The 16,998-nt window shown below is 40.7% G+C and overlaps 1 protein-coding gene across 3 annotated transcripts in view; it reads right to left on the bottom strand.

Annotated features, from left to right (window-relative positions):
• Window positions 1–13,407, bottom strand: part of LOC136675529 (zinc finger FYVE domain-containing protein 9-like) — a 36,772-nt gene extending 23,365 nt beyond the window's left edge. For 2 of the 3 annotated variants that reach the window (XM_066652098.1, XM_066652100.1), the window contains exons 1-4: window positions 13,153–13,407; window positions 4,796–4,902; window positions 3,129–3,236; window positions 247–1,700 (exon numbers count right to left, since the gene is read on the bottom strand). In XM_066652098.1, the coding sequence (XP_066508195.1) occupies window positions 247–1,700; window positions 3,129–3,198 (1,524 nt within the window). In that variant the 5' untranslated portion in view covers window positions 3,199–3,236; window positions 4,796–4,902; window positions 13,153–13,407. The remainder of the gene's footprint in view (window positions 1–246; window positions 1,701–3,128; window positions 3,237–4,795; window positions 4,903–13,152) is intronic. The other variant, XM_066652099.1, reaches the window with a different exon arrangement.
• Between the last annotated feature and the right edge of the window lie 3,591 nt (window positions 13,408–16,998).

The raw sequence follows: 16,998 nt of genomic DNA, 5'->3' as shown, positions 1-16,998 counted from the left end.
AGAACAGAGTGAGAGGGAACTAACAGTATGCAGAGCAACAGAAGGACTAGTGTTTAATGTTATAACTACAAAGTGCTCCTCTATGGTTATAGAAGGACAAGGAGTCTAGAAACAAGGAGGCAGCTTTAATGTTACAGCCAATTATTGTATAATTAAATTCATGGCAAAGCAAGTAAGTTTCATTTGAACAGTGCAGAAAAATAAGGGTTAATATTGTGAAGCACATCAAAGTCCAGATGTTCTTACCTTGCCGCAGGCTCGGCAGTGGTGCCTCCTCTTGGTGAAGGTGAACTTGACCTCACACTTCATGCAGAAGGGCGCTTGGGAGTCTGGCACCCACACAGGAGCCACTTCCCCCAGGGAACTGTAGGGTTTCCTTGAAAGTGCCCCCTGCTGTCCTGCCTGGAGGTCATTGTCAGGGTTCTCTGATGAAATGTGCAAGCCTGAGGAACCCTCAACACTTTCTCCATTCATTCTCCCAGCCTCAGAGTCTGTACTCCCACAAGAAGATTCAAGACTACCAGCTCTGCACTGCGCCTCCAGGTTCTTGTTCCTGCCAGTGGAACCCAGTTCGTTTTGGACTTGTCCCGAGAGAGGACGAGGAATCTGCAGCTTGAGGCCAACAGGTTGCTTGGGCCTTGCGCCCCCATAGGGAACACTGACGAGCTGATGGCGACTGTTGTTGAGTTTGCCGCCGCCTCCTCCTCCGTTAATCTCAGACCCTCGTCCAGGTTCGCAGCATTCCTGCTTGCTCTCTTCCATCTCCTTCTCTTCTGTGACAGAGTCCTCTTTGGAAGGAGCTGAAAGTTGGGTAGATCTTACTCCATCATGTCCATCGATCACACCATTGGACTGGGACCTCTCGCTCTCTGACGATTCAACTACAGAAGACTCGTCCGGAAGGTTTCTTTCATCCCTTTCCTTATGCACATCCCAGTTAACCTCCTCACTTTCAGTCTTGTCCATGCGCCCATTCTGAAAGGCACCTATCGGACACTCTTGGTCAGCAACAAGTTCTTGAGTGCCACTAGAAGTCTCTGCAGAACTGCCACCTTCCGGAAGCACAAAATTACATTCCTCTTTTCTGGATTCCTTGACACCAGCATCCTCTCTTTTGCCTGATTCTAAAGCTTCCATCTCAGATGGTGAAGAACCATTCTTCAAAACCAGCCCCTGATGCCCAAGTCCTTCCTCGGGAAAGGAGAAGTGAGCATCGAGGTAGGAGCAGTCCCTTTCCACGAGGGCATCCTTCTGATCCCTAAGGGAACCAAGACCCGATCCAACAGGACCGGGTTCATCTGTGGCAGGAAGATCTGGATCATCACTGAGCTGAGAAACCTCTGTAACTCCGTTGCAATTCGTAACAGACAGCCCACCGTTCCCATAGAAAGTGGGAGAGTCCAAAGCTTGACCGTCAGCACTTACCAGTTTGCCAATGTTGGGCTGAAGCAAAGGGGGACTGTGGACGTCCGCTGGACGTTCTTCACTCCAAACCTCTGGTTTCACATCTGGCACGGTAACCTCCGACAGAGAGGAGTCGCCAGAGCTTGGAGCCTCCAAAAGAGGCTTGAAGTTAATAGGGCTGTCCCTCGGGCTGAGGTCAGCATGGGTCAAGGCAGGGTTCAGGGAGAGGAGGTGAGCTGGTGGAGCCAGGATCTGGGTCCACTTAGCGTCCGAAAGAGTGGGGGTGTCCGTCTCATCTGTAAGTGACAATGACAATGAAGGAAAGTCATTAGAAGGGAAGAGAAAGAAAGAGAAGAGACAATGATGAGAAGGAAACAAAGACGTTAAATAAATAAATACATTTATTTGTACATACATACATTAAAAGTATAAATACATACATTTATACTTTTACAAGGAGAAAGAGTAAGTAGACATAAGAAGGAGAAAAAGAAGGAGGAGTAGAAGTGCTCTGGACAATAGGGAAGAAGAACAAAAAGAAAAATTAGAAGAAGGAGAAGAATAAGATGCTCTGGAGGACTTTTGAGAAGAATGAAACAAGTGGCGAACAAATTAGGAAACAGGGTCAGAGCAGATTGGGAATTTTTTTTTCCCCAAAAGTGGGCCAATTTACGTCCTCGCCTTGGGATCTGTCTTTCAAGCTGACACATGAATGCTTTGAAATGTGGGGGTGGGAATTACCCAGTAACTTACAAAGGGCAACACAAGCACAATCTCATTTTTTTATACCATAAACAGACAGACAGAGAGAGACAAAAGCCTTCTCTCTTCTCTTTGAGCTGTTCTACAGTTTCAGTTCACCCTTATTAATCTTCAAAGATCAATGTCAAAGAAGGCACTCTTTCATTCCAGTTTTCAATAGAAATGCCAAGAGCTGGAGTGTGTATATCTTTAGTGTGTGAGTATGTGTGTGTGTAGGATTAGCCTTCCACTCTTCTTTATAGCATTAAGTACTATGTTAAAGTCATTGCACCCTGCTGATACACAGTAAGTCTATAACACAGCTGCATGCAACCTTCATATCACAACAAGCTGATGCTTGTGTAAATAATAAGGTCACTATCTAAAAAGTCACAAAACCATATAATAAAAACAACGCACTCTGTAATGTGCACAAATACAAATTAACCTTATCCTGGTAAAAATCGCATGGACTTGGCTGTATGACACCAATTAAAATCTCCAAGAAAAACAGACAGAGTCAGGAGTCCTGTGGGAAATGCTAATTCAATTAGCCCCGTTTAGACTGCAGGCTGCAGCAGACTCGCTTTTACCAAGCTAAACATAACGCAGCCTCCCATCTGTTCAGCTCAGATTTAGAGGACGGTACCAGTGTGTTTTTATTCTGCTCGAATTCACTCGTCACCTGGGGTGATATCTAGACCTCAGATAAACTGTAGAGCAAAACATGTAAGCTTTAAAACTCTTTAAAATGGCTCATAAAATCTAAAAAGTATAAGCCAGCCCTGTAAATCCTTAACTGCTTTCTTTGTGAAACAGATATTCATTTACAAAAGTGCATTCGAACAACATCTGAATTTGCAGCGCAGTGTGTGACAATGCAGCCACTACATTTCCTCATCCATGCACCCCTTGCTCTGGTGTACGGAGGCTAAGCCAGGCTGGTAAATCCTTATTGTAATTAAATAACAGAGGTCACGCACCTTCATTCTGCTCGAATTCGTCCAGCACCTTGTCCAGGTTAAAGGCCTCAGCCTGAAAGTAATTCTCCATGGGTCAGGAAGCTCCACTCTGCCGAGTGCAGTGTGAACCTGCAGAAGAAATAGTGAGACATCAGGCCTCAGTGACATGCTCAGTGAACCCAGGGGGCGCTCCTCACCACTGCGACAGTTAGTCAAACTCAATGAATACAGAAAACATGGTCAGCACACTGACTCTCAAAAGTGAGGTCAGAACAGCTCTAGCACCTCTGTTTGGCTGGGTGTGATTTGTCAAATTTGCGTTGTGTGTGTCTCATTACAAGACCAATTTCCATTCATGCGCATTTAAGAGTTGTGAGTTTAGTGCTGAGTTTGGGTTAAAAGAGAGGAATGAAGCTGAAAACAGAAAAAATACTCAGAAGTCCCTTCACTCGACTTTGTGCACATAGAAATGAGACTTTATCTCTAAATGTGCGTTTGAGCCTCACTTTACTAAAATAAAATAAAAATAAATAAAAAATAAAAAAGAAATCATCTGCTGTGCTTTGCTAAACAACAAGTGCCTGTGTGGCCAGCTGTGCTTCAAACAGTGTATAACCATCTTGACTTTTCTTAAATTTGCCCTTTCAGAAACACAATGAACTGCACAGCGACCAAAACCTTTCACTCCACCCACACTCATAGATATGAGGCTCATGCAGGCTGACAACGCACACCCCCTGTCCTCACCTCCAGTCCACAGTAATAGCATATACATAATATTTTGACGACTGTATGACGGTATGGATAATGGGGATATCGCCCATCACAAATGGACAGCATACTGTTCCTCAAAAGTGGGCTCAGAACAGCTTTAGCATCTCTGGTGGCAGTATGCACCATATTCCCCATATAAAATCATTTTTCCCCATCTTTTTCTCTCCAGGGTCTAATTGCAGTTTCCTTGTGCAAATATTGGTACATATTCTTTTCCTGAGGAGTCAATTTTTAAAACATTACTTTTAAAACATTAAAACATTATTAGCATATCATAAGAAGGTGGTGCTACATTAAGCAATTAAGTGACTGACAGCCTCCACTTCTCACAGATCGTTCTGTTCATTCGCCCACAGACACCAGTTAATTGATTTCATTCATTCATTGTCTGTAAACGCTTACCCAGTTCAGGGTGGCTGTGTGTCCAGAGCCTACCTGGAATCTCTGGGTGCAATGCTGGAACACACCCTGGAGGGGGTGCCAGCCTTTCACAGGGCAACACACACTCACACACCTATGGACACGTTTTTGAGTCGCCAATCCACCTACCAATGTGTGTTTTTGGACATTGGGTGGAAGCCGGAGCACCCGGAGGAAACCCACGGAGACATGAGGAGAACAACCATATTCCTCACATACAGTCACCCGGAGCAGGACTTGAATCCTGGAGCTGTGTGACTGTGACACTACCTGCTGCACCACCATGCTGCAGTTAATTCATTTATTATAATCTTTAAATTAAGAGATTAGAAGATTTTGACAGTCATGTCATGTTCTGCTGCTGGTTCCAATAACAAAAATGCTGTACTGTGCTGTGAGTCAAGTTGCAACGACTGGATGATGACTCCCATCCACATTAAAATAATTTCTAGGGAACCACACACACCCACACAAATCAATAATCTGCTCCTCACCTGCACAGAGGTCCTCTTCAGCAGCAGCAGAGAAACACATAAAACCTATAGAAGCCAATCAGAATCCTCGATTCAGCCCGTCTCTCACACACACCAAAAGCCCAAACCTGAAATAAAAAAAGGGATAAACATAAAATAAAGCAGCAGAGAGGTCCACATGGGCCTGGTTGTATTAGTATCAGTGCTGCTGTAAAAATACGTACTTTGGCAAATAACACAATATTTTGTTTTCCTAAAGGTCTGATGAAATTAAACAAACAACAAATACATTGTACGTCAGGAAACATGATGCCGCGAGTTGTGTCATTATTCTGCAATTGCACCATCTGCATTTTCCAGGTCAGAGCTGGATTTCATGGACAAAAGTGAACTGGACTTTGAAGCTTCAAAACCTACACCGCTTCCCTCAAATAAATCACTCTATCCTCAGAATTACAATGACTAAAAATATACGATGGGTGTTCAATAAGCTCTCAGTTTAGGTATGAAGGAAAACACATGAACAAATATATACATTTCAAATTTACTGTAAAAATAATAATTTTCTCTTTCCAGAAAAAGAGAAAAACTGCTTGGGGCTGAGTTAGGGCTGTAGGGTGAAGACTAATGTCCTGGAGTTCACCGTCTCACACAACGCCAGGCTCAAGTTTCCTCAACACACTTGTGTTACTCAGAATGGTTTGGTTTTCACAGAGATTCAACAAAATTAATGCTGGAAATGAGCCGATGTTTTCTTTATATCACTCTGAAAATGTCACCATCTAGAAAAGCTATAAAATTACATGCAGGGTTAGGAGATTATATCCACATCCAGAACTTACTGAACAGCATTGATATTGTGGACTGGACACCACCTGAAAATCCCCCACACAGCTCTTGTCTACAATTTTAAAGTCTAAAGTGCTGTTGGTGTATAACAATGGTGAAATTTAATAGCAGACACATCCATATTTGACTCCTCCAGAGCAGTGGCGTTCAGCAGAAAAATGCACAAAGTGCAAATGATTTGTTTGCAACTTCTTTTTCTTTATTTCTGGTCAGGATAGCAACAATTTCATAAATTCTCATTCATTTGAGTCAGAAGCTGCGATCAGAACTGTGGCCCAGTCTCAACACAGTGCACGATACTGAAGCTCCATTTTGTAAAGATGTACATAAGAACAGAAATGTCACAATACCAAAAATGTCTGGACCAATACCACTAAAATTCCACAATTCTCAATACAAATCGATTCCACAACAAAAAAATAAACCAATGAAACTATTGCATGTCATTCCTGTTTATTATGTTTACTGCTGTTTCTAACTCAGTACTCTGCCAGACGTTGGAAGGTGGGCACTTCACCCTGATTGGCTGTTGAGCAAGGCAATCTCCCTCAAACCCCACCTGTATTTAAATTGTCTCAGTGGGAGAAAGGCAAGTGAAGGAAATCTAAGCTTTGAAAACATTTATTGCCTTGATTATTGTTTGTTGAGCTTGTGGCTGCCAAATAACACTGTGTCATCTCTCGCACTGTGTGGGTTCATCAGGTGCTGAAACCGAATGCACCCTGCTGAACTATGGGTGTGTTTGTCCCTTCTACTTGGTTGCACTTCACCATAACTTGGCCCCTGATTGGTCTAGACTTGATTGACGTGTTGTTGGAACACGTCATGGGGATAATATTTTAATTGCTTTTAGATTTTTTTTTCTACTTTCTCTAAACCTTTATTTCCACAAACATGTGGATAACTAATGAAGGGTTTGACAGAAAGACTCAAATTTGGTCTCATTTTGAAGGGGACAGTCTAAGGTAAGTGCTGGAATGCTTTGTGGGCGAGTCATTTCTGGACTTTTCAGGCTTCATTATGCAGCATTTTTCTCAGCTTATTAGCATGTAGGTTTATTATGGTGATCACGTGTGGTCTGGGAGATCTGTGAAGCCTTCGGGACATCCAGTACCACAGGAAAGAACACCCGTATTGTTTTCAGAATATTGGTATTGACTTGGTACAGATGCATCGGTTCTTGTGACATCTCTAAATAAAAATATATTCAGTGCAGACAGCAATAAGCAGTGGACATAATGCTTACACTAGTGAACACAATACTCACACAACTTCTCTGAAGCGATAATCTACTGTGGCACAGGGATGAACAAAACTGTACAAGTTAACATCCCAAATCAGTCACATCCTTCATTAACACTACTCCCTATGATAGTGCACTATATAGTGATCTAGATTTTCCAATGCAGGGAACAGTGAAGAGGGCAGGTTTAGACTCGAGCTAAGACTGGGAATTCCTTCAGTGTGGAAGATGATGGACCTAGGCAGGAGGGCCACTAAGAGAGATGATAATTAAAAAAAATGAATGTTGGAAGATGTTCTTAGTGAGTTGATGACCTCCACCCGCACACACTCCTACAGACTGTCACATACAATGCATCACTGACAAAGTGGATATTACAGAGCGCTGGTCACACACGAGGATGGGTGTTACGATAGATACAGCAGAGAGCAGAGAATCCGCCAGGCAGTGGCTCTGCGAACACGCCGATTCAACACATTTTCCAGTTAGTTAAAGATGCAAGCTTCGCTTCAGTGTCAGCACAAAGTGGAGAAGGTACTGAGAGATGAGGGGAAGAAATCAACAGAACCCCAAAGAGTTTAGACCTCAACAAACACATAATAAATAATTATACCTCCAGAAAACAAAGTTGAACATACCAAAACTTGCCACTCCGATGTTTTGTGGTGTATCTGTTCTCTCTTTATTTATGTATTCTTTACATAATTAAAGGTGGCACATCCCACCCCTCCCACCTTCTTCTCCACAGTGGAACACAGTTCCGGTTCTTAATGAAACATCTGTGATCTGCTTTGGTCAAAAATCCACAAGCCCAACAACAGAGTCATCCCTCTTTCTAAACAGCCCTGTTCAGAACACTCACTTTCTGTTCCTTTAAATAAGTGGTTCCCAAAATGGGGGGCGTGGCAATGCAAATGAGCTACACGCGTTTAAGCACTAGCAAAAGACGGACAAGTTTGTGAGAGCCAATGTGCGGGTTTTAGGCTTTAGAGGCATGGGAGAAAAAGTCTGGGAACCACTGCTTTAAATGATAAGGAGCTGCTCGCCGTTTACTCCGACCCAAGTGCACAGTAGTGAGGCTTTTTTCGCTCAGTTCTCTTTCTTCTACGTTCTCGTTTTCTCCGGTTGTACTCTTTGCTCTTATTGCTCCATGCTCGTTGTGTCTGTATTGCTGCGTTTAACCTAATCTTTGTCTTTATCCCATGTTTCCTGACATGAAAACACATCAGCGAATCATTTCTGGCTTTGGACTGAAATTAAGAAAGTAACTTATTCTGAACATAAATTAGAAAATACAAACAGAACCCATTCATTTGTGTGCCACAACCACACTGTTCAGTAAAAACACACTAAGGCCACAGCTCCTCATGCTGAGCTGATGCTGGATTTCATTCCAACTCAGTGGGAGTTAATTCAGCTCTGGTTATTTCTGCTGCCCCCCCACAATGACAGGGACCAAACCTGATTAAGATTTAATTACCCTGTGGATTCCTTGAATTATATATTCTCTAGTCACAGTAAACCAAGGTGGTGTATTTTTAGACCTGTAAACCTCCTGGAGAAGTAAGGCAATTTTCAACACAAACATTTAAAAACACTCCAACAAAAACATAATAAAACCTGCGCTTTGAGTTTAACGTTTCCTGATGTTGTACACAAGGAGGAGTCCATTTACAAAGTCAGGTTGTGTTCAGTTATTTTTTTTTTAATTGTCTACTCAACCACAGATGTGATAACACTTTTTCCCTTCCGATACCAATATTTCCTGTTCAAGTATCTGCCAATACCGAGTACCGCTACCAACTCTATCTATCTTAACTACTAAATAGGTGCCTATAGATATTTATATTGCTATGCTTACAGATTTTTTGTTAAAGCAGTGTTCTCTATCACTAATAAGATATAATAAGCTTAAATTAACAATATTTACTTCTTTATTAACTGCACTTAAAAAAACCGTCAAGTTTTAGAGCCGTGAAAAAAATAAATATTTCCAAAAGTAAATAATGCTGTAACAAGTACAAATAGGAAGACATAGTATAGCCTGACTGAACAGCTTTTTACACTGTCATGAGGATATTTGTCACGACTGTGAAATGCACTCTAAGGACTGCTGCTGACCTGTGTTAGTGTGCTTCTTTGTGATTGCTTGAATGAAGTCAGTGTTCTTTGGCATGCCTTAAGCTGGGGTTACACTACACTACCTTTAGCCCGACTTTAAATACTTTTGCCTCGAAATCGCATTTCTGACTAGTTGCAGCATATCAAACGTTTGATGTTTTCTACACCAACTCAAAGCTGAATGAACCCCTTCAACAGCCAATGAGAACAGAAATTAAACACAGGCATGTGCAGTGGAGCTCTACAATTGAGGACAGATTAACCGGTAAATCTATGAAAAACTACAATATATGCTGGATGCACATGTCCCCAAATAACATGTATTACCTGTAAGAGAACACGGTGCACCACACAACATGCTGTTACAACTTTTATTCTAATTCTCCATTCTACGTTAAATGATGCAACACTGGCACGTGCTACAGCTAGCGCTGTTTCTGAACGATTTAAGGTGGAACGCAGCCGCAAACAAGTCCTATTCCACTAAGCTCCAGCTCTTGCTGTAGCATGTAGAGACCGTGCTGACTATGTTTTCCCATCCATTACCCAAAGACATTTTTACATGATTTTTTTTTTTCTTTGTGGATCTACACAAAGTTCTTGATTTTTGCTTCATGTTTGGTTGGGGAGTTTGGGGTCATGTAGTGTGTTATCCCCAGTCGTGTAGGGTGTGTGATATATTTCCAGTCTTGGTAAAAATCGACAATGTAGTGTGAAATACCCAGTCTGCTCCAACTTTAAATTTGAGCTGCATCTAGTGCCGCACATGTGCATCAGTATCTGCTTCATTGGGTGTGCCCCAAAATGAGCCCTGTGTAATAAATGAAGGGAATAGTGAGTAGCAGGCCTTTTCCAACACACCTATGGAATCGATGATGTCTGTATCCGATATGATACCGTGTTTAAGTGCCAGTAATAAATAAAATCAATATAAATGTAATGCTAACTTATGACTTTTTCTATAGTGACATAGAATCTATAAAGGAAAAATAGTGATCCATGTATCTATTCTCTTTCCAACACCAACACAAGCTCACGCTCAGTGTATTCTGGTTTAAGGCAGCAAGTGGAATGCTGTAAGGCATCAGCCACTCTAAGATCTCATACAACCTCAGTTCCTGTTTTTGTTCACTGCTCTGAATTCATATCTGCTCCGGACAGCCTAGTGTTGACAGGAAGTACACTTTCATCAAGTTTGTCAAGTGTTCTAGGAAAACTGAACTTCCACTTTCTTATCCAAAAAGTGACCGGAGAAACCAAATTGAGACATTCCTCACGTGGCACAGAGTTTCACTTCTTTAATTCACAGACAATCACACTTGCTTTACAGCTTTCAGTTCCACCAGGGTTTGTATAATGAACCAATTTAGAAGTAAACACAGTGACAGAATGCGGGGTCAAGAGAAACGTAGTCAGAGCTGTTGACAGAGGTGGTGTATGAAACCAGAGGTCCTCCTCTAAATCCTCCTCAAAGTTATACCATGATTCTCAAAAAAAAATAGCTGCTAATGGTCGAGAAGTGATAAAATGATGCGTATTATAGACATGAGATGTCTGGTTACATTCATAAACAGTAAAAAAAAAAATCTGACTCAATAGGGGACGTTCACAATTGTAATATTAATTTTTTTTTTAATTTAGAAGATTTTTTCTCAACATTTGCTGGGGTGGGCTGGCTAACTCTCTCTCTCCCCCAATGGAGAAAGTTGAAAATCATGAACCAAAATGAGAATATTTCTGTATTGCTGCTCCATATGTGGGTAATATTGGCATTTTTTGATTTTTCAGATCAAATGTGGAATTGATGTGGAAATGCCTCCAAACTCGGGAGACAGCTAAATGCATTGCCAAAAGTGCTACAAAACTAAACAACTCTAGATACAAATGAGTTTCTGTGGTATTTCTAACAGTGAACAAAAACATGAACAAGTTCCAATGTCAGCCACGTACAAACAGTCATCCCTAACCCTCCCCCCAACCCAAACACACTGTTTCAACTTAAAAACACAGAGCTGCTGAAAGTAAACAACCTGAGAGAACTGCATTTCCCCAGAATTGTAAAAATTCTCCATCACGTTGTTTACATTGCAAATAAAAGCTCAGTATATTTCCTTCCGAAGCGCTGAAATTTCCTGGAGACCAGAAGTTCTGAATCAAGGAGAATTACAAGTCTACTACACCATCTTGGAACATCAGCAAAGACAGAGATTTGATTTCCAGCACTTTGATCCGAAGCTGAATATAAACGAAGGAGGAAAAAGCCACTGTTCTCTCATCACAAGTGATGTAATACACTTCAGCATCACAGGAGGTCAGACATCTACATGGCTGAGGCAACAGGCAGCGGCTCAGAAGAATAAAGGTGTGTTCTGGGTCTCAAACAGGTTAAGTGCTTCTTTTACATCTCCACCGCTGCTGAAGATTAATATTAAGAAAAGATTCTTTTATTTAAAAAGATTTAAAAGGCAGAAAAATTCAGCATTTGACATTATACAATGGATAGTATTTCCCTATTGGAGAGAAAATTACAAAAAGCCTGTCTGTATGATCAAGTAAACACCAGTGTTAATGGAATATTTTATGAAAACCTCACTGATTCAGTACATGTGTACATTGATGTAGGGATCTGTAGCCCACCAACACTCACACGGTGAAACAAGACCACCCAGTCAGTATGTTGTGTGTTGCCTAAGCCAGAAAACATGGTATAAAATTAGCTGTTCTGATTCTGCCCCGCTTCACATTATTATTGTCATTATTATTAAGAACCAGAACTCTGTAGAGGAGGAAAGATACATCCACATTAAACGAGAGAACATAACCAGAATTTAAAGATGCCAATATTTTAATTGACATTTAAGCAACATTAAAACCGCACTCAATATTAAAACCAGCCTCGTGTCTGTGTTTTTGTTGTTCACCTGCTTGACCACTGGAGGTCTCTCTGACTTATGCTAGCCTTGCACCAAAAGAACTCAAGCGTTTTTACTGACGCTGATTTATCTCCAATATCTGAATTAAATCATGCTAGTTCTGCAGAAGGTTTTTTGTGCTCCCATCATCTCAACTGCTTAACGTGAGGTGCTCAGTATTGCTAGCGGCCTTCCAATTAAATCATACACATTGAAAATCCATTTCAGCTTTAACTTGTGTATAGACTGACACTGCAAAACACTTGTCTTTGCAAAACCAGTCTGTGACAAGAATCAACTTCTGTGCAAAGTCTTTTAGATTGTTTAACACAATGCATGTGTGCACTGGCCAGGATGTGCGACCTTTGGAGGCTAAGTACCTGAAGTACAACAACACATAGGAGCTCCAGTGAAAATGTTTAGTGCACCTTTAAATACTGCAGCATATAGACAAATACTACTTTCACAATAGCTGTTCATTTGAGTGTTAGTTATCTTCAAGATTTTTAGTGACAAATATAAACCAACAAAAAGAAATTTGATAATAAAATATGTTACAATTGAATAAAACCATCCCAAAATAAACTTGGATATTTAGTCCGGGTTTGTCACGCTATTATCCGTTCCACCTTAAATAGTGCAGCAGTGAATGTTAGTGTGACATTTGTGTCTCAGATTAAATTATACTTTGAGACTTTCATTATCAAAATCAGCTTTAACTGTTGAATCTTTGTACAAAAACAGCTTGAACGAATATAACAATCCAACAAATCAACACAACTTCGGCTGTGTTATAATGTTAACTGCTGCAGCATTTAAGGTGGTACGGAGTGCAAATCTCTCCAAATTAACGTTAACTGATGCAGGAAATGAGGTAGAACGGAGTTAAAATCTTTCAAATATTAACGTTAACTGCTGCAGGATTTAAGATGGTATAGAGTTATGACTTCTTAAGAATTAATGTTAACTGCTGCAGGATTTAAGGTGGAACGATGTTACGACTCCTCAAAAATGTGAGCAACAAACCAACTTCAGCTTTATGACTTATTTTACTCCCAAAATAACATTTTTGTGTTGTGTCTCTGTTCTTAAAACGCTCACCTTTAGAGTAACAACAAACAGGCAACAGATCCACACAACTAGTTCTCCATTAACGTTAACGACAACTGCTGCAGCATTTAAGGTGGAACGGAAAATTCGAGTAAGAAGTCAACTTTAGCTTCATGGTGAATGATTACATAGTTAACACACACCTTTGTTTCTCTTTATTTTAACTCACCACCACAGTGTCCATCTTCTCCACTAGTCTCCTCCGGTTCCTCCGGATCCGTCAGCGGGGCACTGTGGACGGCGTGGCCGCTCAAGGTGCACTCTGCGGTGGGTATGTTGTTGAATACTCCGTGGGTCTCCAGATCTCCGCTAAAGGCCCATGAGCTGTAAAGATGGCCTCTAAACTACAGCGACTCAACACCGCTACACCACAGCATCAGGCGGGGGCGGGACTTGAATCGTTAGCTGCTATTACGTACCAACGCTGATGAACATAGACCACGCCCATTTATCAATTGACATGGGCGGGGCAAATAGGCGTTACTGCTGTGACGGTTTATTATTTTTGAACATTGGTAAAACAGTAAGTAAAATCGGAATAGAGACGCCTCTCATCCAATCACAATCCACGTATGACAGAGTTCCTCAAAACAAACCTGCAGTGATGCTGTTTTCAAGTGAATGTCTGGTGGTGGATTCCTCCGTGGTCCAACCCTTTGGACATGATCGTGTTCGTGTGTTTTTTGTTGGCGGTTAAAAAAACATGGATGCTGATTTTAGCCTTCCTACTGGTGTTTTTGAACATAAATATAGCAACAAAACATGGACTTAAGTACAAATATACATACATAATGATTTGATAATTTACTTTTGATGGACTGTTCCATCGTGCTGAAAAGTGTTTATGTTGTGGCTCGGGCAGTTCGAGCTGCAGTGAAAATTTCGATGTGTCCAACTTCAGGTTCTGACTTCAGAGCGTGTTCATGTGCTGCCTCCTGGTGGGAAATTAGTTTTTCCGATAAAACCAACACTATTTGTATGCGGCATGAGACGATCATTTTTATAAAAATGTAGTTGTCAAGATAGTAACCAAGTCTGAGTAAAGACAGACTTATAAACCGAGCTGAGCCTAGTTTTCTCAGCATGTTAAGGAAAGGCTGTTTTGTGGGAGGGGCTTAAACGAGATAGGCATCGGATGATTGGCTCTTAAAATGTAACGTTCGCGACTTTAATCAAAAAACACTTTTTATAAAATTCTTAGGGTGTTTCCTCGCCATTTGCTGCTCTCCAATCGGTTTGCACTGGAAACAGGTATAATGTGTTTACGAAACCCCAGTGTTTGTAAAAGGGTAAAATAACAAAATGGCTCAGTCCGGTATGCTAGGCTTTCTTTCTCTCTGCTAACAGCATGTAAGCTACAAAACTAAACAGAGTTACAAATGAGTTCCTCTGGTAATTCAAACAGTGAGTTAAAATGTACAACAGTGTTTTTTTTCTTAAACACACAGTTCCACCTTAAAAGACGTGGAAATTCTAAACGTAAACAAATCAGAGAAGTGTTTCCCCACAATCATAGACATTGCCTTTAAGCCTTTTGCTGCTAAAAAGTTATTCTGCAACACAACATTTTTAGAGTTGAGTAAATAGAACAATTCCTATATTTTAAAAAATGTGTAATATAGTAGCTATAACACACCTTGACCACATGAATTCACAGTTCTCCAATTATTTATACTGGTAAATCGTATACTTTTTATGAGAATAATAAGAGGCCATGCACATTCTGTTCCTGATTTAGCAATGAAATATAAACCTTAACTAGGCTAAAAGGTTTGTAACCGCACAGAAACATATGGAAACTCCTTAGGAACCATTTGGCCCTGCAGTGGAAAAGAGGCCATAGATCAGAATGTAAGTCAAGACAGACAGAGATACATCAAATCAAAACCAAAACAATGACCAAACTTATACAATCTAAGATAAGACCTGGAAACGGTACAAATCAAGTTGAGACTGAGACCTCAAGGTTTTAAACCCTCTCTGTGTCACTGCTGGACTGAGAATAATCCAGCAACCATAAACATCCAGCTGATAGTGTCCTGTGTCCACTGATGGACTAGAGGATGACCAACACAAACTATACAGCAATAGATGAACTACTGTCTCTGACTTTACATTACAAAGTGGACCAACGAGGCAGGAGTGTCTAACAGAGTGGACAGTGAGTGGACACCGGGTTTAAAAACTCCAGCAGCACCTGCTGTGTCTGATCGACTTGTACCAGCACAACACACACTAACACACCACCACCACCACTTCAGTGTCACTGCTGTGGGTTTATGTTTTAAACCAGTGATTGTATGAATTCACTCCACTAGTAGGTTGCCACATCTGCTGGGAGGTTAAACAGATGCTCTCTAACTCTCTCTCTCTCTCTCTCTCTCTCTCTCTCTCTCTCTCTCTCTCTCTCTCTCTCTCTCTCTCTCCCCCCCCTAACAGTAATTTATAATAAACAAAAAAATTCAAGTTGTTTTACGTATGTTTTAATTGTAGATGGACATAGTTTCATTTGTAAACTTTGTCGTCACCTAGTGTCCAAAGCAATAACAACAGTCCAAATCACCATGGCTCAAAAGCAGCTGAATGTTGTTCTTCCACAGCTTGGCTTTTCTTATTCACATTTAGCTCCCTATCCCCTTCTCTGACTGTGGAGTGATGGTGTGTGCTGCGGTGCTGATTTCTGATTATGTCACAGCACTGACTCTGGAGAAAGAAAAAGAGACTTCAGATCTTAGAGCTTATTTATTCTAATTTTCCATTCCATTATAAGCTCTCCATTTTATAAAAATTTCCCTTAACTCATTTATCAATCTTTGTGCCTGTCTATCATTTACTGTACACAAACTCTTCACTAGCTTGAGTTTGAAACTCAGATTAGAAGTCTCCAGATTGAAACCTGCGGACCTGGTAGACACACACATACACTAATGCTCAGCCCCGCTGGCTAAAATGATAAAATCACAGCCCACTGATTTTTTTATTAAGATATGTCCCCTTTAATGCAACAATATTTATTTAACGGAAATTGAAAGCCCAGGCATTCTGTTTACACTCCTCCCGAAATGGTCGCCTCATCTCTGTGTAATCAGCTGTTCCTCTGAGCTGCTCCATGACTCATCTGTGACTCAGTCTGAGCTCCTTCCTCCAGAAGATGGCGCTGTGTCTCTATTTATTACTTTAAAGTCTCAGCAGACTGAGGCCTCACCATTTTCTTTAAGGTGGCTTCAGGCTGGTGGGGAAAATCCCATCTGCGAAACTTAAAGAGGAACGCGTCTAGAAGAAGATGGAAAGGTTGAATCGTGTTTGTGTTCAACCAAAGCCCGTTATACCCACTTGTACAAGACCAGGCTCGGGTCTCTCTAAAATGAGAGATACCCATAAACACAAACCAAACCTCGTATGCCCCTCTTTGTGGCTCTTCATGTTTAATCATTATTAAAAACAACACCTGCTCTTTCTCACCAAATGTAAAGATGGAGTATATAAGTTAGTAGCGAGTGTGAAATAGTCTTTTAAAATATCCAAACAAAAAACCCCACCTACTTTTTTCAGCCCTTTTTAAAGCCACTCGCCCTCATGGAGACGTACTGCCTATGGAACGACGTTTTAACATTAAACCATGCGACTGGATTTACATTACAGATATCTGCAATTCATTTACGACTAGACACAACTCTAAATTAAGATATCTCTAATTATGTTTTTACTAGGCGAAAAAACAAAAACTTCTTTTACATGGTGCAAAAATGTGCTATGTAATTCATGTACGTTTTGACTACTCAAAATAATTTAATATATCTACAATCACATTCTAACTAGTCAGAATTATCATCTAAGATATCAGAAAAACAAAATTATTATTAGCTCAACATATCTGTAATTTATTTGAAGATGTCTTAAAAGGAATTCTGACTAGTCAAAAAAAAAAATTTTGTATATCTCTAACTTAGTTTTGACTAGTCATTACTTTCACTCAAGATATATAGAAT

Source organism: Hoplias malabaricus, chromosome X1 (genome assembly GCF_029633855.1).
Source record: "Hoplias malabaricus isolate fHopMal1 chromosome X1, fHopMal1.hap1, whole genome shotgun sequence".
NCBI lineage: Eukaryota > Metazoa > Chordata > Actinopteri > Characiformes > Erythrinidae > Hoplias > Hoplias malabaricus.
The sequence above is the reverse complement of the archived record's forward strand: the minus strand, read 5'-3'. Positions and strand labels throughout refer to the sequence as shown.